Below are 27,155 nucleotides of genomic sequence, written 5' to 3'. Positions count from 1 at the left end.
CCTCAAAAGTCTCATGTTCACATCACTGTGTGTATCAGTTGATGGTGTACTAATGGGAAGATGTTTTGGGATGTGTAGACTCACTGTTTGACTGACTAATGTGCTGAGGTTAGTATCAGACAGGGCTCTACACTGACCTTTTTTACAAGGAGCACATGTGCTCCTAAGATGAAAGATTTAGGCACACAGAAAGAAGGAGCACAATGAAAAATATTTGAGATATTAAAGCTAGAATCCTTCAATTTTCTAGGCGCACTGGTGCTCTTAAATATAAATTATGGGTCACACAGCAAAAGATTTGGGTGCATATGCAAGTAAAATGGTCGCACTGTAGAGCCCTGTCAGATGTAGTCTTTTGTTCTATGGTTATAGTAACAAGCCTCATTCATTCATTCTCATTTAGCCCCCCATTTACGGCCAGCACACTTTCCCAGCTATTAAAATTTAGAGGGCATTAGCCAATTAGTCACGATCCTCATGGCGGTAAATGCCCCTTGAATAATGAAAGAATTGACCATCAGTGACAAGTGCACGACCGTGTTCTTATGTTCTCTAACCTTCTACCCTTGAATGGAGTTATGAAACAGGACGCGTACTGTGTGTTTTAACGAGCGGGAGAATGGGGGGGGGGGACGACGACACACGTGTCACAGGCGTTTTAACTCCCCGTCTCTGATTAGGATCTGTTGCTGTTTTTAATGACTTTATCACCAAAGTAGATCTGTCTCCCCTGGGGAACCAGTCTGCACCCCTTGCTACCCCTCCCTGCCTAACCATGCTCTGGGGCTGGCTTCATGGGTTTGTGGGTGTTTTAATGTGGAAGCTTTGAAATGCCTTGACCAGCAACACAAAAATCAAGTGTCAAAGCTAAGCCCCCTTCCCTAGCTCCCTCCCTCCTTCCCTAGATCCCTCCCCTTTCCCTAGCTCTCACCCCCCTCCCCTAGCTCCCTCCCTCCCTCCTTCCCTAGATCCCTCCCCTTCCCTAGCTCTCTCCCCCTCCCCTAGATTCCTCCCCCTTCCCTAGCTTTCTCCCCCTCCCCTAGATCCCTCCCCCTTCCCTAGCTCTCACCCCCTTCTAGCTCTCACCCCCTCCCCTAGCTCCCTCCCTCCTTCCCTAGATCCCTCCCCCTCCCCTAGCTCTCTCCCCCTCCCCTAGCTCTCTCCCCTTCCCCTAACTCTCTCCCCCTCCCCTAGCTCCCTCCCCCTTCCCTTTCCATTATTTTAGCCGCGACATTGTAGATTAATGTTGTGGCAGAAACCCATGTTTCATCAAGGCCTGTTTTAGCAGTGTTCTTCACGTTGGATAGTTTGGCCTTAGCCTGTGTTTGGGAGTATAGCTAGAAGCTTTCTGCCTGGAGCAAGTTGAAATACAAAATACTCCAGTTTGGTATTTCCGACTGTTTCTCGCTATTCTTTTGTCTCTTTATCAGGTGAAAACAATTTTTCCTCATAGTTAGGAATGTAATGAAATAATTCCCTATGTGCCACTCACCTATTATTTAGCCTAAGCTTGACTTTAAAAAAAATTTTCCTTAAAGATTATTGTTGAGCTTGGTAAGGAAGTCTTTTTGGACCCGCCCACCTTTGTGTGTGTACTTTGGAGGTGAACCAAACTTGTCATGTGAGGCTGTGAGAAGGAAAGAGTTGAACCTGCCTGTCCTTCAGTTCAACTGGCCAATGCCGTACTCTTAAGGGCTATGTGTCTGTGTGCCTACGTACGTAGCCTTGTCCTGTAGAACCCATCTGCCACCATGACGACGCACAAGTATGGCTGCTGTTGCTATGCATCTGAATGGATTGGCAACCGCAGCGATTAAAGGGATATTGCAAGATTATGGCAATTGTGCTGTTCTACTTACCCAGAGTCAAATTAACTCATGGTACCATTTTTATGTCTCTATGTGCAGTTTTAAGGAATATAGAGGTAGTTTCGTGAGCCAATGCTAACTAGCGTTAGCACAATAACTGGAAGTCTACAGGTACAGTAGCATACGCTAGGATCTGACTCTGGCTAAGTAGAACAGCAGCACAATTGTCATAATCTCGCAGTATCCCTTTAATCGCTACGGTTGCCAATCCATTCAGATGCATAACTACTGCAACAGCAGCCATACTTGTGCATCGTCATGATGCCGAACGGCATCTCATTACCTAGTACTTCACGAGGACCCTTTCTGTTTCGCCTCTTAGGATAGGGTTATGTGCGCACTGTTTTTTTGTTGAGTATTTATTTTGTAATTAATTAAGAGTTTTTGTGTTAATCTCCTATTTGACTTCAAGTAGTTCATCTCTCAGTGGATTGTAGAAAATACATTCTAGGCTACTGCATCCCCAGCCTACTGGTGATTTGTGTGGTTGTCACTCCTAAGGTCATGGTTGTTAATTCCGTTAGTTTACTGCTCCATGGCCACCATTTTAACGCTTGTTTCCCATTCCCACTGCTTAGCATTAGGGCTGGTCGACATGGCCACAATATCGTATCACAGTATTTTTCAAATCGTTGACTGTTTTATGTTTTTGAATAGTACAAGTTAAATGCTTTGAGTAGTGTGTGACCCTACATACATTCTAAGTGATTTCAATGGGTCTCTCTCCATTCTGATTGTTTTATACTGGTTAATTAATCTTCAACCCAAAATAATTGCCTGCATTTTCATCAATCTCATTTGTGATCCTTTCCTCACTGCCACGTAGAACTGCACGATATGGGCAAAGAAATCAAGGCCTTATTTTTAACAAAATGTTGCAATTACGATTTGACATGAGATTTATTCAGATTATATAGTTAGATGATAATAGTGGGCACTTTGAATACAGTGTTTTGATATGACAACGAATTAACATACCAGGGAGAAGTTATTGCGGCAGGGTAGGAACCAAAGTGTTCGTGAGTGTTTCCTAGGGGACCTTATAATCTTTGGCTACATTAAATATGTAGCTAACATATGCTTTGCTTATTCCTCTTTGATTTAGAAGATACTGTTTCACAAGCAGCATGCTGATTTAGGCCTATACCATCACTGGTATCAGGCTGTAGTTAGTTGCGTTTTCTATCGCTCGGTACATTTATTAGCTAGCTCGGTAGCCAGCTAACTAGCAATTAGCATTATTGGCTAACATGACTTAGCCACAACTTGCTAAGAAAATACAAATGACCTGTTTGCAAATGTAAGAAACACAAGCTGATAGTGTAGTTATAGAACACTTGTGGATTATATTAAGAAGCAAGGTTAAAACAGCATGGTAGTCATCAATGTTGTTGCATGTGCTGCATTGACCATGCAGACTGAACGCAAGTGTCTTGTGGTCGAGCAACAAAAACATGCACTCTGTGAGTAAACAGGGGCCGGGGCTAGGTCTGGAGAGAGATGACTCAAGTAGCGGAGTAAACTATAAAAATGTACGTTACACACAGCTTATCACATTTAACAAAACAAACATTCAAATATCATTATATAAGGTATAGTAAAACCCCAAACCGGTCTGTGCATCAATACTGGTATATCGTTTTTTTCCCAACAACAAGCAGGACTCACACGATATTCTCCAAACACCCCACAGGTCAGACATCCCAATTATTCGCAAAAGGAAGCGACGCAGAGGAAGAAGAGCCGGATGCCTCGTCCGGACCCGCAGGAGGCGAGTAGGAATGCTGCCGTTACCGTCAATATTACTCGCCAACGTGCAATCATTGGACAATAAACTAGACGAGGTACGATCACGAATATCCTACCAACGGGACATCAAAAACTGTAATATCCTATGTTTCACGGAATCGTGGCTGAATGACGACATGGATATTCAGCTAGCGGGATACACGCTGCACCGTCAGGATAGAACAGCACCCTCCGGTAAGACGAGGGGGGGCAGTCTGTGCATATTTGTAAACAACAGCTGGTGCATGAAATCTAAGGAAGTCTCTAGATTTTGCTCGCCTGAAGTTGAGTATATTGTGATAAATTGCAGGCCACACTACTTGCCTAGAGAGTTCTCAGCTATACTTTTCACGGCTGTTTATTTACCACCACAAACAGACGGGCACTAAGACCGCACTCAGTCAGCTGTATAAGGAAATAAGCAAACAGGAAACCACTCACCCAGAGGCGGTGCTCCTAGTGGCTGGAGGCTTTAATGCAGGGAAACTTAAATAGGTTCTACCAAATCTCTATCAACATGTTAAATGTGCAACCAGAGGGAAGACATTTCTAGATCACCTGTACTCCACACACAGAGATGCGTACAAAGCTCTCCCCCTCCATTTGGTAAATCCGACCACAACTCTATCCTCCTGATTCCTGCTTACAAGCAAAAATTAAATCAGGAAGCACCAGTGACACGGTCTATAAAACAATGGTCAGATGAAGCAGATGCTAAACTACAGGATTGCTTTGCTATCACAGACTGGAACATGTTCCGGGATTCTTCCGATGACATTGAGGAATACACCACATCAGTCACTGGTTTAATCAATAAGTGCATCGAGGATGTCAGAAGCGTACAAGAAATCCCGCTATGCCCTGCGACAAACCATCAAACAGGCAAAGCGTCAATACAGGGCTAAGTTGAATCATACTACACCGGCTCCGACGCTTGTCGGATGTGGCAAGGCTTGCAAACTATTACAGACTACAAAGGGAAGCACAGCCGCGAGCTGCCCAGTGACACGAGCCTACCAGGCGAGCTAAATCACTTCTATGCTCACTTCGAGGCAAGCAACTGAGGTATGCATGAGAGCTTCAGCTGTTCCGGACGACTGTGTGATCACGCTCTCCGTAACCGACGTGAGTAAGACCTTTAAACAGGTCAACATACACAAGGCTGTGGGGCCAGACAGATTACCAGGATGTGTGCTCCGGGCATGTGCTGACCAACTGGCATGTGTCTTCACTGACATTTTTAACATGTCCCTGATTGAGTCTATAATACCAACATCTTTCAAGCAGACCACCATAGTCCCTGTGCCCAAGAACACAAAGGCAACCTGCCTAAATGACTACAGACCCGTAGCACTTACGTCTGTAGCCATGAAGTGCTTTGAAAGGCTGGTAATGGCTCACATCAACACCATTATCCCAGAAACCCTAGACTCACTCCAATTTGCACCCCCCAAACAGATCTACAGATGATGCAATCTCTATTGCACTCCACACTGCCCTTTCCCACCTGGACAAAAGGAACACCTATGTGAGAATGCTATTCATTGACTACAGCTCAGCATTCAACAGCATAGTACCCTCAAAGCTCATCAGTAAGCTAAGGAACCTGGGACTAAACACCTCCCTCCGCAACTGGATCCTGGACTTCCTGACAGGCCGCCCTCAGGTGGTGAATGTAGGTAGCAACACATCTGCCACACTGGGGCAGCCGGGTAGCCTAGTGGTTAGAACATTGGACTAGTAACCGAAAGGTTGAGCTGACAAGGTACAAATCTGTCGTTCTGCCCCTGAACAAGGAAGTTAACCCACTGTTCCTAGGGCGTCATTGAAAATAAGAATTTGTTCTTAATCCTTAACTGACTTGCCTAGTTAAATAAAGGTAAAATAAAAATTAAAAAATCCTCAACACTGGAGCTCCCCAGGGGTCCGTGCTCAGTCCCCTCCTGTACTCCCTGTTCATCCACAACTGCATGGCCAGGCACAACTCCAACACCGTCATTAAGTTTGCAGACGACGGTTGAGAGCTTCAAATTCCTTGGTGTCCACATCAACAACAAACTAGAATGGTCCAAACACATCAACAAAAAACTAGAATGGTCCAAACACACCAAGACAGTCGTGAAGAGGGCACGACACAGCCTATTCCCCCTCAGGAAACTAAAAAGATTTGGCATTGGTCCTGAGATCCTCAAAAGTTTCTTCAGCTGCAACATCGAGAGTATCCTGACCGGTTGCATAACTGCCTGGTATGGCAATTGCTCGGCCTCCGACCGCAAGGCACTACAGAGGGTAGTGCGTACAGCCAAGTACATCACTGGGGCAAAGCTGCCTGACATCCAGGAGCTCTACACTATTGGTTAGAGCCTGTAAGTAAGCATCTCACTGTAAGGTGTTGACAAATAAACGTTGATTTGATAGGATGTATGATGCAACCACATGAGACTTCACACTAATATGTTTTTGGATTTGTCAAACTTGGACTCTGGCCTAGTTGAAGTGCTTCTTTAGTTCTTTGACAGGCAGGCAGATCTTGCCTGGGCTGAAAGATGCTGTCAATGGTGAATTATTTCCAGGTCTTGTGCAACACGCCTCTCATTATTACCAAGTAGGACTTGTATTGTGTGTTGGCTGGCCTCTGGTATGCCATTCTGTGGAGGGTTTCAACTAGGTATGTAACATGGAAACATTTTCTTAACATTTTAAACTGCCTTTTTTCTGTTAAAACTATATAAGTATTTCAGAATCTAGACATACTCCTTATAGTAACATATGAAGTATGACACCAAGATGATGTCTGTATCATGTACGGTTCACAGATCATAAGGTCTTACAGGAGGCATGTGTAGGTCTAAAATGGCCACCTTCATCATGATTTTCTCAAACATGGTTTGTGATACAAACCATTTAGCCTGGAAGTTGATAGTCTTTGTGCATTCTATCATATAGACTGTTAGTTTGAAGTACTGTCATCCTGACAGATGCAGGATTTTTGGGTCCGATACCAATTTGTATTTTTTTTATTAATACAAAAAAAAAGGTTTTAATGGGGACAAATTACTGATATATGGTGTATTTGGAAAGTATTCAGACCCCTTGACTGTTTCCACATTTTGTTACAATACAGCCTTATTCTAAAATAACATGTTAAAACATGTTTGTTTTTTCATCAATTTACTCACAATACCCCATTTGGGGAGTTTCTCCCATTCTTCTCTGCAGATCCTCTCAAGCTCTGTCAGGTTGGATGGGGAACGTTGCTGCACAGCTATTTTCAGGTCTCTCAAGAGATGCTCGATCGGGTTCAAGTTCGGGTTCTGGCTGGGTGACTCAAGGACATTCAGAGACTTGTCTCGAAGCCACTCCTGCCCTGTCTTGGCTGTGTGCGTAGGGTCGTTGTTCTGTTGGCAGGTGAACCTTCGCCCCCTGTCTGAGGTCCTGAGCACTCAAGGATCTCTCTGTACTTTGCTCCGTTCATCTTTCCCTCGATCCTAACTAGTCTCCCAGTCCCTGCCGCTGAAAATATCCCCACAGCATGATGCTGCCGCCACCATTCTTCACCTTAGGGATGGTGCCAGGTTTCCTCCAGAGGTGACGCTTGGAATTCAGGCCAAGGAGTAGAGAATCTTGTCATTATGGGGTGTTGTGTGTAGATTGATTGAGAATATATATATTTTTAAATCCATTTTGGAAGAAGGCTGTAACGTAACAATGCGGTCTGAATATTTTCCAACTGTATTGTATCTGCCGATACATCGTTTTTTTTAGATACATCGTTTTTTTCTCACTCAAATTACGCTCCAAAGGATTAACATATACTCTAAATTATGATTTCTTACCTAATATTAAAGTTACAATTATTTAGCAGCATTTTGTTTGTGGTTTACATAACCACAAAAGCAACTACATCCTCTATAAAAACAGTACAAAGTATACTGAACAAATATATAAATGCAACAATTTCATAGATTTAAAAAAAATTAGGCCCTAATCTATGGATTTCACATGACCGGGAATGCAGACATGCATCTGTAAGTCATAGATACCTTAACACATAAATGGACCTCAGGATCTCGTCATGGTTTCTCTGTGCATTCAAGTTGCCATCGATAAAATGCAATTGTGTTCGTTGCCCGAAGCTTATGCCTGCCCACACCATAACCCCACTGCCACCATGGGGCACTCTATAATATTAAAGATGATCTCTCCCCCCTACAAATAAAAATAAATGTAACATTTAAGCAGTGGCAGCTCCATACTTTCAAAGCAGCCCTCTCATCTCTCTTTTACACAGGAGCGCACCAGATCCTTTGATGGCTTCAACATGCATTCCCTGGAGAACTCTCTCATTGACATCATGAGGGCCGAGCAAGATACCCTGAAAGGTAAGATAACAATCACAAAACCACCAGGATTGCATGTCTGGTCACAACATTGATGCTAGCGGCCATATCTAAAAACCTTTTGTCCTTCAAATCTGCTGCAAGGTCATCTAGGACGGGCGTCTGTCTGCTGCCCCACAGCCATGTCCGACGACTGCTGATTTGAGCTTTCCTTTCAGTGGGACTAGAGTGGACTAGAAAGTGAAGAGTGGAGGCTTATGTAGGCTAGGCTATTCTACAGAGAGTGCAAATGGAAATATTGCTGCAAGCAGCAATGAACGGGGTTCACAGGATGACAGAAAGGACACAAGCAGTTGGATAACAAAGCAAGCATTATATCATGTATCAGTGAAATCATTACCATGTTTATCTCTCAATACCACAAGGATGACGGAAGTGGAGTTTTGTCTAGTGGGTCTTTGGTAGCCTAGCGGATAAGAGCGTTGGGTCATTGACCAAAAGGTTGCTGGTTTGAATCCCCGAGACGACTAGGTGAATAATCTGTTGACGTGCCCTTGAACAAGGCACTTAACTCTAATTGCTCTTGTAAATCACTCTGGATAAGAGCGTCTGCTAAATGACAAATGTAAAATATAGTGCTATAGGTTGGTAGCGTGGCCGCCTTTGAATGCAGCAACTAATCGTTTTCAAATTCATTAGAGGCTAATTCATTGAGTATTACTCCAGATTTGGTATAATCTGATTTATGGTTCATGAGAAGATTCTGAAGTATTTTTGGCCTATTTTAGCCTATTAGTGTATGTGCTAATATGCATTCACTTAGTCCAAAGACCAAATTTGCAGTGACTCTTAGATTTAGTCCATGAAGATTTTTTTTAAGCATTAGTGGTACACAGTCAAAAAAGGGAATTGTTAAGCGTTTCCTCATTTTTTTACGATATCAATGCCAAACTTAACATGGTTCGTCATGGTAATGTCTTTGACCTTAGTTTCAAGTTGGTAGGCCATTGTTTAGTGGATTTGCAAAGGTTTTAAATGGACATGGAAAATCTGATTTATCAATAACTCAAACAAAGTTAGATGTACCCTGGGTCTACATACTGGTTTTATTTGGACTTATTGTTCATAAGTATTTCAAACGTTTTCAAAAATGTCAAAGATGGAGCTAAATCTACTTTATGGTGGTGGCGTGGGAGGTGTTACTTGTCCCTTTTTAGAGTTTTCATAGCTGCCGTTTGTGAAGGGTTTGTTGATTGGATGGTATTATGGGGAATGTAAATACAATGCTCGCAGCAGTCTCTATCTGTTGTCCATCTGGTTTGTGATGCAAACGTCCCAAACCAGAAAGTTCCTGTTGTCAGTCAGGATGACCTATTGTACTACTACTCCAACTGGTGTTTGTCTGGGGAAGGATTAATTAGAGGGAGTAGCCTGGGTGGCGTTTCTATTTAACTGCCCCCATAGCTTGTGTATGCATTTATTTGTTTTACACCTCTGTATTCAGCTGTTAAACCACAGTGAAACACAACTTTAGCGAACATCTGAGAGGCGAAGAGCCTGAAGTGATGAGTTGTTGTTCTGTCTAGTTTGAGCTGATTTAGTACCTTGACGCTCCCAGTGCCTCGTGCCAGCTACAGAGGGTTAGAGATGCAGAGGAAAACATCATTATGAGGCATCATTCCATCTCGCCACTGTCTCCAGGGTAACGTGTTTCTACATTACAAAGATCCACACAGATGAAGGGTTTACTCCTCCCACGTTGTGCTGTTCCTACTGGGGTGAGCTCTAAGGGTACCAAGCAGCACCCCTACCCCTAATTGAAAATAATGACCTGACCCTCAAACATGAACCCCGCTGCTCTGCAGAACAGATGAAAAGGGTGGAGGGGGAAATCGACTGTAGAAGTGGCTTTGAATCGATTCCAGCAGTGTCCTCTGTTGACTGAAAAGAGTACTCTGTGTCACCACTGACTACTGAGCCGGTCCACCACCCTGCTCTCTCCTCTCTCTCCTCTCTCTCCTCCTCTCTCCTCCTCTCTCCTCCTCTCTCCTCCTCTCTCCTCTCTCTCCTCTCCTCTCCTCTCCTCTCCTCTTCTCCTCTCCTCTCCTCTCCTCTCTCCTCTCCTCTCCTCTCCTCTCCTCTCCTCTCCTCTCCTCTCCTCTCTCCTCTCCTCTCCTCTCCTCCTCTCCTCTCCCTCTCCTCTCCTCCTCTCCTCTCCTCTCCTCTCCTCTCTCCTCCTCTCTCTCTCTCTCTCTCTCTCCTCTTCTCTCCTCTCTCTTTCTGATTTAATAGGCGGGGGAGGGGCTTGGAGAATTTGTGTGATGGAACATACCAATCACTGAACACTCTACCAACCCTCTCCTCGGGGGCCCCCCCAAATGTTCCACATTTTTGTTTCAACCCTAGACTGGCACACCTGATTCAATTAGTAAAAGGCTTGATGATTAGTTGACTAATTGAATCAGGAGTGCCAGTTTCTTTTTTAAATAAAAATGTGAAACGTCTGGTGGGTGGCCCGATGAAAGGTCTGGGAAACCCTACACTAGTCCACTCCAGTCACAATGGGTTTACTATTAGTTTTCCTCTCATCCCCTCCACCAAGGCACCCCAGCATGGCACAGTTCAACTCTCAAGTACATTTGGCAGGAGGTCGGTAGGAACAGGGAATGTGCCAGCGAGCAGGCGGCTGAGAGTTAGATGATGTGGGCTAATGTAACCAGGGCTTGTTTTGTGTGTTTGGTTGTGACAATCTCTTAACGGTGTACACTCCGCTCTCTAGGTCGCCTAGGATTCACCCATCCAGGGGGAGAAAGTCCTCTGCCCATAAATGGTACGTATAAAGGGTTTGTTAACACTAGTGCTCTGCATGCTCAACCCATGCTAATGGATGGAAGGTGAATCAAACCATTTGGTAACATAGTCAACAACATTCGCAGCACCATGTTTGTACTTAACATGCTCTTGAGGCATCACTGTGGATTTCCTTCTCTGTGTTCCACTATTCTTATTCCATTAGTTCTTTAATGGTTTATGTGGATTTCCTTCTGTGTTCCACTATTCTTATTCCATTAGTTCTTTCATGGTTTATGTGGATTTATTAAATATGGATTTAGTAATATAGATTCATTATTTCATTTGAAAATGCATCGCTAAACACGTTTTAACGTTGTGTAATCCCTCACCTAAGGCAGTGTATCTATCCCATTTGCATTCAGTCGTCAGATCTCTTTTGCCTGTGCAGTGAAGGAACTAAGCTCCTAGTATTTGTGTTCTTAAATTATTATTATTTTTTTTTAGAATAAAACCTATTGCCTCGAGATGTTAGTTGAACCATTTCTCAATATGTTGTGTTGCGTATTTCCTTCAACATTCTGTGACATTTCCTGTTATAGTTCTTTATATTGAATCAGTGCATGATTCACTTCTTTCCTCTATGCCGTAGGCTAGTTGTAGCTACAAAGGTAGACTAAATCTAATCTCTTTAGCTACAGCTTCCTCAACTGCAGTTTCATATGCATAATCCGAAATGCAACTGAAAGCTCAGTGATCCAACATGGACTCTCTCCTTGAGCCTCATAGTGTTATATTGGTCCAACATGGTGATCCACCGTGGAATCTCTCCTTGAGCCTCATAGTGTTATATTGGTCCAACATGGTGATCCACCGTGGAATCTCTCCTTGAGCCTCATAGTGTTATATTGGTCCAACATGGTGATCCACCGTGGACTCTCTCCTTGAGCCTCATAGTGTTATATTGGTCCAACATGGTGATCCACCGTGGAATCTCTCCTTGAGCCTCATAGTGTTATATTGGTCCAACATGGTGATCTACCGTGGAATCTCTCCTTGAGCCTCATAGTGTTATATTGGTCCAACATGGTGATCCACCGTGGACTCTCTCCTTGAGCCTCATAGTGTTATATTGGTCCAACATGGTGGTGGATCCTTGAGCCTCATAGTGTTATATTGGTCCAACATGACGTGGACTCTCTCCTTGAGCCTCATAGTGTTATATTGGTCCAACATGGTGATCCATATTGGACTCTCTCCTTGAGCCTCATAGTGTTATATTGGTCAACATGGTGATCCACCGTGGAATCTCTCCTTGAGCCTCATAGTGTTATATTGGTCCAACATGGTGATCCACCGTGGACCTTCTCCTTGAGCCTCATAGTGTTATATTGGTCCAACATGGTGATCCACCGTGGAATCTCTCCCTGAGCCTCATAGTGTTATATTGGTCCAACATGGTGATCCACCGTGGAATCTCTCCCTGAGCCTCATAGTGTTATATTGGTCCAACATGGTGATCCACCGTGGAATCTCTCCTTGAGCCTCATAGTCCAACAGGACAGATGGTGGTTCTGCATGGATGCCGTTCAGAGGGTACTACCAGTCTTAGAGAGGCAGTCACACCAGCTGATCGTTACTCTGTAGAACACACACCAGAGAGTGTGTATAACCACCCTCCAATGACCTCCTAAAGACCTTCTCTGTATCTGCCCTAGGAAGGGAGAGTGTGTCTGAGATCCTCATGAGTATGCCCGCAGACGTCTATAGACGTGACTGCACAGGAAAACAAGTTTTAATGTCACATGCACAAGTACAGTGAAATGCCTTTCTTGACAGCTCACCAATGGAGTAATCAATAACAATCACAACAACAAGATATAAGAAAAACCCACAATAATAAACTGTGAAATCATGGGTGAATGTTCAATACAAGCTCATCTGTCTGCCACGTATCCTGGAGCACTGAGGAGGCAACATAGACCCAATCACATGGAGGATATGACTGAGAAGGAGAGGGCATATGTTGTGAATGAAAGAATGGATAATATCTTTCATTCCTGGTCACTGTTGGTGTTATTTTGGTATTTTACATGCAGCAAGGAATTATGGGAGGAGACGAGGTAAACTTAATTTTATGTTATTTTCCCCCTCAAACTGGCGTAGAAAGACCCGGTCTTTTGCGTCCATGTCCAGTATTTCTGAACGGGGACAGTATGTGTTTGCATGTAGATGTTGTGGTTTGTTGTTGGTCTATTTGTTTGATCTGGCATGTTGTTTTGGGGGTTTTCAGCTTTAAGAGCTTTTGTTTGTGGTGTTGTGGTCACGCACACACACACACACACACACACACACACACACAGTGTACAGACTCAGGGCTAACTCTTTTACATAATTGGTCATAAAGCTGCTCGTCTCTGTTTTGTGTCACTTGGTTAGGAATATGGCTGGGGTGGCTTAACCTCCAGGACATAGGGCGGGAACAATATTTAGCCTCTGCTGCTGCCATAGCCTTGTGTGTGTGTGTGTGTGTGTGCGCGCACCCAGCTGAGCGAGTGGCCAAGTGAGCTGATATGGGGATGGCTGGTGGAGGAGGGAGAGAGAGGTATCCCTGGCTCAGTCCCTCTCAAACAGCACAGCAGGGCTGCTTGTAGAAGGCCTTAATGTAGCACTGTCTCTGGCAGTCAATGAGTCAGGTGAATTACTGTAAAATAGACACATTGTTATAGCTAGTATTACTTGACAATACAATACTTAACCATGTAATAGCATTCATGTTGATACACCTAAGTAATAAATTAAAAAGTATCCATTGTGTTATATCTTTATGCAATCTGTCATTGACTGACTTGTCTCCTCTCTCTCTCCTCGTCCCCTCCTCTCTCTCTCTTCTCGTCCCCTCTTCCCTCCTTTCTCCTCTCTCACTCCCTCTCCTCAGGTCACTCTTCCCTGTTCCCCATGGAGGATGGTTTCCCTGACGACGAGCGTGGTGAGCAGAGCCTGCCTGGCCTTGGCTCGCCCCACTGTTTCCCCCACCAGAATGGGGAGCGTGTTGAGCGTTACTCCCGCAAGGTCTTTGTCGGTGGCCTCCCGCCAGATATTGATGAAGGTAACCTTTACAACACTGCAGACCACGTTCACACAGGCGGAGGTGCTGTGACCACGCTATGGTGATGCTTTGACTGGGCTGAACACCTGGTTGATCAGGTGGAGGTCTACAATGTGGATATCTTCATGGCCAGTAGTCACAGGTTTACATGACTGATGTTGAAGACCAGTCCCTCTGTGACCAATTTCGGCCGTAGACTTTCACCAAGCAGCACTGCTCTACCATAGCAAGTCTTGTGTTATTTAGTTTCCGCTTCCTGAGGGCTTTGGCTCGCGAATGGGCATAGTTCTAGTACATTCTGTTCTAAGTAGTGTAGGACATCTCTCAGGTGTGATCAGTGTTGCTGGCAGAAGACTAGAGAACAGCTGAGGCTACCATCTGCTCTGCTTTAATCTCCCTGTTTAATGTTACCAGGGACTCCCTCTGGTAGAGCCCACTAATGTTACCAGGGACTCCCTCTGGTAGAGCCCACTAATGTACCAGGGACTCCCTCTGGTAGAGCCCACTAATGTTACCAGGGACTCCCTCTGGTAGAGCCCACTAATGTTACCAGGGACTCCCTCTGGTGGTACCAGGGAGAGCCCACTAATGTTACCAGGGACTCCCTCTGGTAGGCCCACTAATGTTACCAGGGACCCTCTGGTAGGGAGCCCACTAATGTTACCAGGGACTCCCTCTGGTAGAGCCCACTAATGTTACCAGGGACTCCCTCTGGTAGAGCCCACTAATGTTACCAGGGACTCCCTCTGGTAGAGCCCACTAATGTTACCAGGGACTCCCTCTGCCCACTAATGTACCAGGGACTCCCTCTGGTAGAGCCCACTAATGTTACCAGGGACTCCCTCTGGTGTACCAGGGAGCCCACTAATGTTACCAGGGACTCCCTCTGGTAGAACCCACTAATGTTACCAGGGACTCCCTCTGGTAGAGCCCACTAATGTTACCAGGGACTCCCTCTGGTAGAGCCCACTAATGTTACCAGGGACTCCCTCTGGTAGAGCCCACTAATGTTACCAGGGACTCCCTCTGGTAGAGCCCACTAATGTTACCAGGGACTCCCTCTGGTAGAGGTTACCAGGGACTCCCTCTGGTAGAGCCCACTAATGTTACCAGGGACTCCCTCTGGTAGAGCCCACTAATGTTACCAGGGACTCCCTCTGGTAGAGCCCACTAATGTACCAGGGACTCCCTCTGGTAGAGCCCACTAATGTACCAGGGACTCCCTCTGGTAGAGCCCACTAAGAACAGTTATCTGATGACACACACCTTATCACAGTACAACTGCTGTGAGGCAATTGTTGAATGTTTTTTGTTTGATTTTTCACTTTTAGATGAAATAACTGCAAGTTTCCGTCGCTTTGGACACCTCTTTGTGGACTGGCCTCACAAGGCAGAGAGCAAATCTTACTTCCCCCCGAAAGGTGAGTCACGTGACAAGTCTGCCCTTTTGTCAGCCACATGCAGCATTGTCATCAAAATGGGTTATCAGAGTTTATTATTGAAGTCTTAATAGTTTGTTAAAAACAAAGTTGTGAGCAGAGCGGTCATAACATTGGCAGTCATTTCCAGCAACAGACAGCGAATGAAACGGTAGATATCTTCCGACAGAGATGATATCGCCGACAGAGATGGCCGCTTCGCGTTCCTAGGAAACTATGCAGTTTTTTTTTTTTTTTAACGTTTTATTTCTTACATTAGTACCACAGGTCATCTTAGGTTTCATTACATACAGTCGAGAAGAACTACTGAATATAAGATCAGCGTCAACTCACCATCAGTACGACCAAGAATATGATTTTCACGATGCGGATCCTGTGTTCTGCCTTTCAACCAGGACAACGGAATGGATCCCATGCGGCGACCCAAAAAAACGACTCCGTAAAAGAGGGAAACGAGGCGGTCTTCTGGTCAGACTCTGGAGACGGGCACATCGTGCACCACTCCCTAGCATTCTTCTCGCCAATGTCCAGTCTCTTGACAACAAGGTTGATGAAATCCGAGCAAGGGTAGCATTCCAGAGGGACATCAGAGACTGTAACGTTCTTTGCTTCACGGAAACATGGCTCACTGGAGAGACGCTATCGGAGGCGGTGCAGCAAGCGGGTTTCTCCACGCATCGCGCCGACAGAAACAAACATCTTTCTGGTAAGAAGAGGGGCGGGGGCGTATGCCTTATGGCTAACGAGACATGGTGTGATGAAAGAAACATACAGGAACTCAAATCCTTCTGTTCACCTGATTTAGAATTCCTCACAATCAAATGTCGACCACATTATCTACCAAGAGAATTCTCTTCGATTATAATCACAGCCGTATATATCCCCCCAAGCAGACACATCTATGGCTCTGAACGAACTTTATTTGACTCTTTGCAAACTGGAATCCATTTATCCGGAGGCTGTATTCATTGTAGCTGGGGATTTTAACAAGGCTAATCTGAAAACAAGACTCCCTAAATTTTATCAGCATATCGATTGCGCAACCAGGGGTGGAAAAACCTTGGATCATTGTTACTCTAACTTCCGCGACGCATATAAGGCCCTGCCCCGCCCTCCTTTCGGAAAAGCTGACCACTACTCCATTTTGTTGATCCCTGCCTACAGACAGAAACTAAAAAAAGAAGCTCCCACGCTGAGCTCTGTTCAATGCTGGTCTGACCAAGCTGATTCCACACTCCAAGACTGCTTCCATCACGTGGACTGGGAGATGTTTCGTATTGCGTCAGATAACAACATTGACGAATACGCTGATTCGGTGTGCGAGTTCATTAGAACGTGCGTTGAAGATGTCGTTCCCATAGCAACGATTAAAACATTCCCTAACCAGAAACCGTGGATTGATGGCAGCATTCGCGTGAAACTGAAAGCGCGAACCACTGCTTTTAATCAGGGCAAGGTGACTGGTAACATGACCGAATACAAACAGTGCAGCTATTCCCTCCGCAAGGCTATCAAACAAGCTAAGCGTCAGTACAGAGACAAAGTAGAATCTCAATTCAACGGCTCAGACACAAGAGGTATGTGGCAGGGTCTACAGTCAATCACGGACTACAAGAAGAAAACCAGCCCAGTCACGGACCAGGATGTCTTGCTCCCAGGCAGACTAAATAACTTTTTTGCCCGCTTTGAGGACAATACAGTGCCACTGACACGGCCTGCAACGAAAACATGCGGACTCTCCTTCACTGCAGCCCGAGGTGAGTAAGACATTTAAACGTGTTAACCCTCGCAAGGCTGCAGGCCCAGACGGCATCCCCAGCCGCGCCCTCAGAGCATGCGCAGACCAGCTGGCCGGTGTGTTTACGGACATATTCAATCAATCCCTATATCAGTCTGCTGTTCCCACATGCTTCAAGAGGGCCACCATTGTTCCTGTTCCCAAGAAAGCTAAGGTAACTGAGCTAAACGACTACCGCCCCGTAGCACTCACTTCCGTCATCATGAAGTGCTTTGAGAGACTAGTCAAGGACCATATCACCTCCACCCTACCTGACACCCTAGACCCACTCCAATTTGCTTACCGCCCAAATAGGTCCACAGACGATGCAATCTCAACCGCACTGCACACTGCCCTAACCCATCTGGACAAGAGGAATACCTATGTGAGAATGCTGTTCATCGACTACAGCTCAGCATTCAACACCATAGTACCCTCCAAGCTCGTCATCAAGCTCGAGACCCTGGGTCTCGACCCCGCCCTGTGCAACTGGGTACTGGACTTCCTGACGGGCCGCCCCCAGGTGGTGAGGGTAGGCAACAACATCTCCACCCCGCTGATCCTCAACACTGGGGCCCCACAAGGGTGCGTTCTGAGCCCTCTCCTGTACTCCCTGTTCACCCACGACTGCGTGGCCATGCACGCCTCCAACTCAATCATCAAGTTTGCGGACGACACAACAGTGGTAGGCTTGATTACCAACAACGACGAGACGGCCTACAGGGAGGAGTTGAGGGCCCTCGGTGTGTGGTGTCAGGAAAATAACCTCACACTCAACGTCAACAAAACTAAGGAGATGATTGTGGACTTCAGGAAACAGCAGAGGGAACACCCCCCTATCCACATCGAAGGAACAGTATTGGAGAGGGTAGCAGTTTTTAAGTTCCTCGGCATACACATCACAGACAAACTGAATTGGTCCACTCACACAGACAGCATCGTGAAGAAGGCGCAGCAGCGCCTCTTCAACCTCAGGAGGCTGAAGAAATTCGGCTTGTCACCAAAAGCACTCACAAACTTCTACAGATGCACAATCGAGAGCATCCTGGCGGGCTGCATCACCGCCTGGTACGGCAACTGCTCCGCCCACAACCGTAAGGCTCTCCAGAGGGTAGTGAGGTCTGCACAACGCATCACCGGGGGCAAACTACCTGCCCTCCAGGACACCTACACCACCCGATGTTACAGGAAGGCCATAAAGATCATCAAGGACAACAACCACCCGAGCCACTGCCTGTTCACCCCGCTATCATCCAGAAGGCGAGGTCAGTACAGGTGCATCAAAGCTGGGACCGAGAGACTGAAAAACAGCTTCTATCTCAAGGCCATCAGACTGTTAAACAGCCACCACTAACATTGAGTGGCTGCTGCCAACACACTGACACTGACACTGACTCAACTCCAGCCACTTTAATAATTGGAATTGATGGGAAATGATGTAAATATATCACTAGCCACTTTAAACAATGCTACCTAATATAATGTTACATACCCTACATTATTCATCTCATATGCATACGTATATACTGTACTCTATATCATCTACTGCATCCTTATGTAATACATGTATCACTAGCCACTTTAACTATGCCACTTTGTTTACATACTCATCTCATATGTATATACTGTACTCGATACCATCTACTGTATCTTGCCTATGCTGCTCTGTACCATCACTCATTCATATATCTTTATGTACATATTCTTTATCCCCTTACACTGTGTATAAGACAGTAGTTTTGGAATTGTTAGTTAGATTACTTGTTGGTTATTACTGCATTGTCGGAACTAGAAGCACAAGCATTTCGCTACACTCGCATTAACATCTGCTAACCATGTGTATGTGACAAATAAAATTTGATTTGATTTAGAGATCAGAGTTAAGTAGTGGTCTCTGTGACATGGTTCTGTGCAGGCGGTTTAAGTGGTGTCTGTTTTGTCCTGTAGGTTATGCCTTCCTGCTGTTCCAGGATGAGAGCTCTGTGCAGGCCCTGATTGAAGCCTGTATTGAAGAGGACGGCAAGCTCTACCTGTGTGTGTCTAGCCCCACCATCAAAGACAAGCCGGTGAGTGGATTGTGCCATCACCATCATCCATCTGCTCCCTTCTTTAACTCTTATTATGAAAGAGCTCAAGATGCAGCAGGGGTGTATTCATTACGGCGATTATGTTGTGAAACATTTAGTCTGTTGCAAAACGTTTCGCAACAAATGGCAAAAGGGGAAATGCAAACGAGAGTTTCTGTTGGACAAATTTGGGTATGTCACTCTCCGTTTTGTTACATTTGATTCCGTTTGGTTCTTAAACGGTAAGGTGTTTCTGTAATTAATACACCCTAGAATTGTACTGCTTCATGTTTGATTGTGAGACCATTCGATTAGTGGCAGACCAAGTAAATATGCAAGCAGCTGCCCTCCCTATAGAATTGGCTTTGCATCGTTACAGGCATAACATGGCCAACATCGAGACATAACATGGCCAACATCGAGACATAACATGGCCAACATCGAGACATAACATGGCCAACATCGAGACATAACATGGCCAACATCGAGACATAACATGGCCAACATCGAGACATAACATGGCAGACATTGCCGACGTCGAGACGCGGCCGACACGGAGACACGGCGTGTAACATGTCTCTCTGTGTGTGACAGGTCCAGATCCGTCCCTGGAACCTGAACGACAGTGACTTTGTGATGGACGGCTCCCAGCCTCTGGACCCCAGGAAGACCATCTTTGTGGGTGGGGTGCCACGCCCTCTCCGTGCAGGTAACCTTTTGACCCTAGACAGCTAAAGCACCATTTCCATTGGCACTTTAGTCCTAGTCTGCATCCCAAATGGCATTCTATTCCCTATATTGGGCACTACTTTTGACAAGGGCCCATAGGACAATTGGGACACAGACCTGTATCCTCGACGGCGTATTAAAACCTGTTAGATTAGTGCTGCTTTTCATCACATCAGCATGTACAGTATGTAATGGAGGAGAAGGGAATTGGTAGCAACTCATAATGAAAATGGAAGCTATTTGGAACATGATGACCAAGCTGCGAGTGTTACATGAAGTGTACAAGGCTGCACCCTGGCATTGTGCCACCTGCAACCTGTTTCCCTCCGTCCACAGTGGAGCTGGCTATGATCATGGACAGGCTGTATGGAGGCGTGTGCTATGCAGGCATCGACACAGACCCGGAGCTCAAGTACCCCAAGGGAGCAGGGCGGGTTGCCTTCTCCAATCAGCAGAGCTACATCGCTGCTATCAGCGCTCGTTTTGTCCAGCTGCAGCATGGAGAAATCGATAAACGGGTTAGTGAAGGCCCTCTCTTTCTCAGGCTAATACAGCATTACACAAATACACAGAAATGTTGTACCAAACACATAAAAGGCTCCTATCTCCTGTCTTGTACATTTTTAAAAGGACAATTTGTTATTTATTGTAATGGTTTTATAGATGAAGGTAAAACATTTTGTGGTATTTTGACTGGGTCATACGAGGACAGATAAGAAATTACTGTCGCGCAGACATTTAACCAGCTGCCACCTGCAGAAGAATTATGCTAATTCACTCAGCCAAAATCAGTCCAACTTGAATAATTGATAATGAACGTACCAACCAATCACGTCTCTACTTTGATTCTTACTTTAGAATGTTTATTGGAGACCATTGTCCTAATTGGAATGTAATTGTCAATGCAATTATGTGTTGTGTTAATTCTTTAGATACAGTACGTTAATTAATGTAAGATGTATTCATCCTAGCTCTATTCTTTATTGCATGTCTGATAGATGGTTTTCTTTCTCCCTGTCTCTCTCTGGTCCTCCCCCCGTCTCTCTCTGGTCCCCCCGTCTCTCTCTGGGTCCTCCCCCTCCGTCTCTCTCTGGGTCCTCCCCCCGTCTCTCTCTGGGTCCTCCCCCCCCGTCTCTCTCTGGGTCCTCCCCCCGTCTCTCTCTGGGTCCTTCTCCCCCTCCCCCCGTCTCTCTCTGGGTCCTCCCCCCGTCTCTCTCTGGGTCCTCCCCCCGTCTCTCTCTGGGTCCTCCCCCCGTCTCTCTCTGGGTCCTCCCCCGTCTCTCTCTGGGTCCCCCCCCGTCTCTCTCTGGGTCCCCCCCCGTCTCTCTCTGGGTCCCCCCCCCCTCTGGGTCCCCCCCGTCTCTCTCTGGGTCCTCCCCCCCCCTCTCTCTCGGTCTGCCCTCTTCCCCCCCCGCCCAGGTGGAAGTGAAGCCATATGTCTTGGACGACCAGTTGTGTGATGAGTGTCAGGGAACTCGGTGCGGGGGCAAGTTTGCCCCTTTCTTCTGCGCTAACGTCACCTGTCTCCAGTATTACTGTGAATACTGCTGGGCGGCCATCCACTCACGCGCTGGTCGGGAGTTCCACAAGCCACTGGTCAAGGAGGGAGGGGACCGGCCTAGGCACATCTCCTTCCGCTGGAACTGAGAGGGAGAGGGGGGAGTAGGAGTCGCAAAATCATTGTACAAATAAATGCACTTTTCTGTTGCTGGTTCCTTTTTAACTCTAATTTGGGAGAAAAAAGTTTAATTTTAAATTAATATTTTTTTTAAAGATGAGGAGATATGTCAAGAAAGCAAAAGAAAATGTGTATCCCATGTGAAATCCCATTCTCTTGACTTTCTCCAGTTGCTTTTATTTTTTATTAGAGCAGAATTTGAAAAGATTAGGCTTTCAATTGTCACCTTACTATCCAATTGACGTGTCATTGACCATCAACTTCAAAGCAGTATGTTCAGTTCAAATGCTCATCCAATAGGCTACAGAGCAGATGTTCATCCAATAGGCTACAGAGCAGATGTTCATCCAATAGGCTCCAGAGCAGATGTTAATAGCAAAGGTGTTGCTAAAGAAGAGTGCAGTTATTTCTTTATTTTAGAGTGCAGAATATAAAGTCTCAGTAGTTAACCAAAGCTTAATCTCAATTGGTTTGAAAAAGAAACAAGTACAGAAACGTGGATTATTTCCCAGATCAGATGTTTGAATATTTTTTTTTGAGACCATGCTAATATTTGATGTTACTTGACAAGATCCATTTCACAACAGGCGTTCTGTTTGAGCTCCATTTTGACATGCAAAAACTAATACCTCAAGCTTAGCTGCTAATGTGAGGAATAAGTTAAAGAAAGTAAGCTGGTCTCCCTCTTCCCTTAGGACCACAATCAAAGGGAAACGGCGTCAGCAAAAAGACACATTTTTATAGACGCTGCTTTGTCACTTCTTTATTTTTGTAATCTGACCCAAGGTTGTACTAAGAATGAACAGAGCATTTTATTGGGGAATGTATGGCATTGGAGGTCCCTGAGACCCTCAGCGCTGACCCGTATAGAGATAAGTGACCCCCCCCCCTCTGTGTCTGAGGCCATGCTAGCTAGGAGAGGAGAGGCTAGTGCCTAGTTGTCATCAGGGCTGCACGTGAGCAGAAAGCCCTGTTTTTCGTGTATTATTATTATTGTGTTGGTGCAAATCTCCCAATCCTTTATTCACAACCGTATTCTGTTTTTAACCCCCCTCAAAAAGAGAAATGAATTACAAAAGCCAGGCTTATCATCAACACATTTCCATCTAGAGGAGGATGCAGTTATTAGACCTGCAGACCTCTCTTCCTGTGCCAGCCCAGCTAACTCAGCCAGTGTTCTAAGCATAAATGAAGATAGTCCATGCGATGTGCTCTACTACGTACGTCCCACAATGCAGTTCACTCACTCAAACAAGACTGCAATAAAGAGGTTATACCTAGATGCTTTAGGGAACCAAAGTCGCCTGTGCAGTAGTGCAGTAATACAGTATTTCATTTCAGTTTTTCTGAGTTCATTATTCTTTTCCTATTTTTCTTACGAAGACCAGATGGACTACAGCAAACCAAAGATTGGCCTTGAATAGATAACAGTGCAGTCAAAATCCAGGAAAACACTAGTGAAAACAACTGGACTTATTCAGTTTACAGACACCCAGGCTTTTTCACCAGTCAATCCTCATTTCCAAAGGTCAAAATAGAGACGTTTGTTGCTAGGCAGTTGTGTAACGTGAATAGGTCTGCAACAGGTTTGGGGAAATGAACACAAAAAGCTAAACAAAGGCTCACATTTGGTTTGGTTATTATAGTCATACAGTATCTGAATCTACTAGCGTTTTAATATGTCAGGGAGGGAGTGCTGAAATAGAATTTAACACACTAGTGAAAACCGTATCCTTGTGTTGGCTTGCTGGTGTTCTACTGCACCATGACTTTAGCTTGCTGGTGTTCTACTGCACCAGTTCTGCACCAGGACTTTAGCTTGCTGGTGTTCTACTACACCAGTTCTGCACCATGACTTTAGCTTGCTGGTGTTCTATTGCACCAGTTCTGCACCAGGACTTTAGCTTGCTTGTGTTCTACTGCACCAGTTCTGCATCAGGACTTTCGCTTGCTGGTGTTCTACTGCACCAGTTCTGCACCAGGACTTTAGCTTGCTGGTGTTCTACTGCACCAGTTCTGCACCAGGACTTTAGCTTGCTGGTGTTCTACTACACCAGTTCTGCACCATGACTTTAGCTTGCTGCTGTTCTACTGCACCAGTTCTGCACCAGGACTTTAGCTTGCTGGTGTTCTACTACACCAGTTCTGCACCATGACTTTAGCTTGCTGGTGTTCTACTGCACCAGTTCTGCACCAGGACTTTAGCTTGCTGGTGTTCTATTGCACCAGTTCTGCACCAGGACTTTAGCTTGCTGGTGTTCTACTGCACCAGTTCTGCACCAGGACTTTAGCTTGCTGGTGTTCTACTGCACCAGTTCTGCACCAGGACTTTAGCTTGCTGGTGTTCTACTGCACCAGTTCTGCACCAGGACTTTAGCTTGCTGGTGTTCTACTGCACCAGTTCTGCACCATGACTTTAGCTTTCTGGTGTTCTATTGCACCAGTTCTGCACCAGGACTTTAGCTTGCTGGTATCCTACTGCACCAGTTCTGCACCACCAGGACTTTAGCTTGCTGGTGTTCTACTGCAACAGTTCTGCACCAGGACTTTAGCTTGCTGGTGTTCTACTGCACCAGGACTTTTAGCTTGCTGGTGTTCTACTGCACCATGACTTTAGCTTGCTGGTGTTCTACTGCACCATGACTTTAGCTTGCTGGTGTTCTTCTGCACCATGACTTTAGCTTGCTGGTGTGGTGGATAAACATTTTAGGAGTTAAACACTTTTTGAAGAATTTGCTGTTAATGAGAGAAAAAAAGATTATTTTATACATGGCCTGCTGATTTTTGGTACAGTGTTTTCTAGCTAAATTATTTTGTCATGCACATATAAACATTTTATGCACTACTTTTCTAAATATTTTTTTTTTCTTCCCAACAGTCATTTTAGGCACATTTTTCACAAATGGGGAAAACTCCTTTTTGCAATACCTCAATTTTTCACATTGTGAAAGGTAGCTTTTGTACTTTTGTTACTGAGAGATCTGCATATATGGACACTTTTCATTTAACGAAAAAAAAATGTAGTGATTTCGATATATATTATTTTCAGTTATGCTTTTTCTACATTTCAGTGCTGAGGAATCTTCACAACCAAGTAGCGTACGTGCATTGACGCGACTTCCGAAACGGCAGAGGAACGATCAGTGTACTGCTTAAAGGTCTTAGATCTTATACACTAGATGTTTCACAAAAATCAGATCTTAACAGCATGGCGAGGACAAAGTTGTCATTTAAAAATTTAATGTTATTGTTTAAAAAAAAATGGCTATCCTAGTTGGGGAAAATGGTAACTTCTCTTTTTGGTTTCCTCTCCATAGCTGGAATATAACTATTATAAGGATAATGCAAATTATGGTTCATGCTTCGGCTGAATCTCGTATCACAAGAATGGATGTTTGGTGTTTAGATATTTTAACATTTGAAAATATATATTCTTGAACTTGCCAACTAGCTCCTATTGTAATCCTTAGCATGCATGACGAAAAAAAGATAAGTACATGAATTAGCTATTGAATTTGATTGTTGTGGTTGTGCACCAGATGTTTCTCAACTTTAATTTGTTAAGGACACCCCCACACCTCACTTCTCTCCCATGTGTTGATATCTTTGCCTTCTCCATACTCAGACCTCTGCAGGATGCAAAGAAAAAAAGATGAGAAAATAAGAAAAGAAAAAAACCTCTAAAATCTATTTTAGCAGTGGAGGACTTGAGCATCTTATAGGACACTGTTGAAAAGACTTGTTAACTCATCTCCACTGTCTGTTGAGGTAATTCAACCGTTTTGGAAGAAGGGGAACTTTAAGACTTGAATGTGGTAAATGTTGCAAGTTAACTTCGAGTTGTTATGTGCAATACATTTTATTTTATTTTTTTCCAGATAAAGACTCTTTGCAATGTAATTCTTTAATGCCATTTTTAATTGCAGACATTTAAAGAAGACGTTAATATGTTTTTCAGTCATTTTCTACTGTTATTGTAATCCTTTTCATGCTGGTGTTTGTAAAAAAGAAAAAGAAATCAAACTATTTGTACTAATATAAATAATTGAAGTTATTTTTAAAACATTAAAGGTTTTGTGCTCATTTGTTTATTTCAAGCTACTGTGATTGCATTGTAATTATTAGGTCAATAATGTATTTAGCTGTTTATTGGTATATTTTTAATTGGAATGTATAATTTTTATAATTTTGATCAGATTTTTGTTATATTTTTGAGGTGAAGCTTTTAAAGTGTCTAGTTTTTACTAATTGCTATATTGTGCTCCACAATATATGATTAACATTTTCTGAAGGAAAATAAATATTTAAATATTTGTCTGTTAATGATGTTACTTAATGGCAAAATTTCAATAGTTTTTAACTGTATGGGAAGGTTGTTGTATTTATTAATAGCATTTTTTACTTAAGATATCACCTTAATTTCTATTGTCATTTCACTTTATAAGTTCCTATTTTTGTATTTTCCTTTCTAATTAAGTTATGTAATACAAAATGTCCATATTTCTAGGAGTTGGTCTGTAGCAGTGCTAGTGAAACAAAAAATACAATTCTGTTATTTAATTGTTTGCAGCCAACTATTTATAACAGTGCATCATTTTGAAATATTTGTAATGTGAAATGTTGAATGAATAAAACTTAACTGTGATAAGGCCCATTGTCTGTTTATTTTGGTGTGGATTGTAAGAGTCCGTTTTCAGTAACGGTCTATCAGTTGCTGCTTTCATAAAGCTAGGCAGCAGCCATTGTTGGGCCCTGGCTCATAAAACCTCCAAATTAATTCAGATATCTTTACTACATACAAGCAAATAAGGTCACAATGAGTTCTGTACGTTAGGCTGTGTGTGAAAGAGTGTGAGACAGGGAGTTGAAATGCTGACCACAAGCAGCTTTCGATAATGTCGGTATCAAAGTAACCATTTATATTTTATGAGCATTTATTTTGCAACCATTGATTATTTCCTTGTCCAGACTACGATGTCATTGTGTTTGTATGCCAGCTGTTACTCTGATCTTTTCAAATACTTAGAATGTCACTATAATGCTATGGTCATCCTTGCGTATCCTTGGTCATCCTACACAAGCCATAGCTGATTAGCTGATGAAGCCAGTCAATGTAAAATAGATGCATCATGCATGCCAGGTTATTGATAATACTGCAGCAATTCCATTGGATAATGAGGTGTGATTAGTGTGTCTACAAACACAGGAAGTAATCACCTTCCTCAGACTCAGCAGCTCCACCTGCCTGCTGACTGGTACATTACCAATATAAAGTATGAAACCTTGTTGCACTACTTAGAATCCACTTTTCTGTGGTCTTCTAATAATCTGTCCAACCTGAAAAGAAAACCATTAGCTCACTACCTTTGGGACCTTGCGTGCCTTAGGTAGCAGCACTCACATTGCATGAGTAGGCTAAAGTGTAAACCCATACCATATTCCTTCAATGTAGGCAAAACCATCTCATCCTAGTAGAGGAGAGTGGGGTATGTTGAGACATTTTTTTAAACAAAGATATCTACATATATTCAGAATGTTGTGTATTCCTGGATGTAATCAGAATTAATGTAA

General features: G+C 44.2%; 1 protein-coding gene across 2 annotated transcripts in view; it reads left to right on the top strand.

The window, feature by feature from the left end:
- Positions 1–26,234, top strand: part of LOC112236487 (cytoplasmic polyadenylation element-binding protein 4-like) — a 41,638-nt gene extending 15,404 nt beyond the window's left edge. Inside the window, exons 3-11 of one of the 2 annotated variants that reach the window (XM_042309129.1) lie at positions 7,948–8,038; positions 10,776–10,826; positions 12,886–12,909; positions 13,725–13,895; positions 15,227–15,316; positions 19,059–19,177; positions 19,772–19,886; positions 20,243–20,424; positions 21,326–26,234. In XM_042309129.1, coding sequence (XP_042165063.1) covers positions 7,948–8,038; positions 10,776–10,826; positions 12,886–12,909; positions 13,725–13,895; positions 15,227–15,316; positions 19,059–19,177; positions 19,772–19,886; positions 20,243–20,424; positions 21,326–21,553 — 1,071 coding nt within the window. In that variant the 3' untranslated portion in view covers positions 21,554–26,234. The remainder of the gene's footprint in view (positions 1–7,947; positions 8,039–10,775; positions 10,827–12,885; positions 12,910–13,724; positions 13,896–15,226; positions 15,317–19,058; positions 19,178–19,771; positions 19,887–20,242; positions 20,425–21,325) is intronic. The other variant, XM_042309130.1, reaches the window with a different exon arrangement.
- Positions 26,235–27,155: the final 921 nt, after the last annotated feature.

Source organism: Oncorhynchus tshawytscha, linkage group LG30, assembly GCF_018296145.1.
Source record: "Oncorhynchus tshawytscha isolate Ot180627B linkage group LG30, Otsh_v2.0, whole genome shotgun sequence".
Classification (NCBI taxonomy): Eukaryota; Metazoa; Chordata; class Actinopteri; order Salmoniformes; family Salmonidae; genus Oncorhynchus; species Oncorhynchus tshawytscha.
This window is presented reverse-complemented; position numbering and strand designations above follow the sequence as displayed.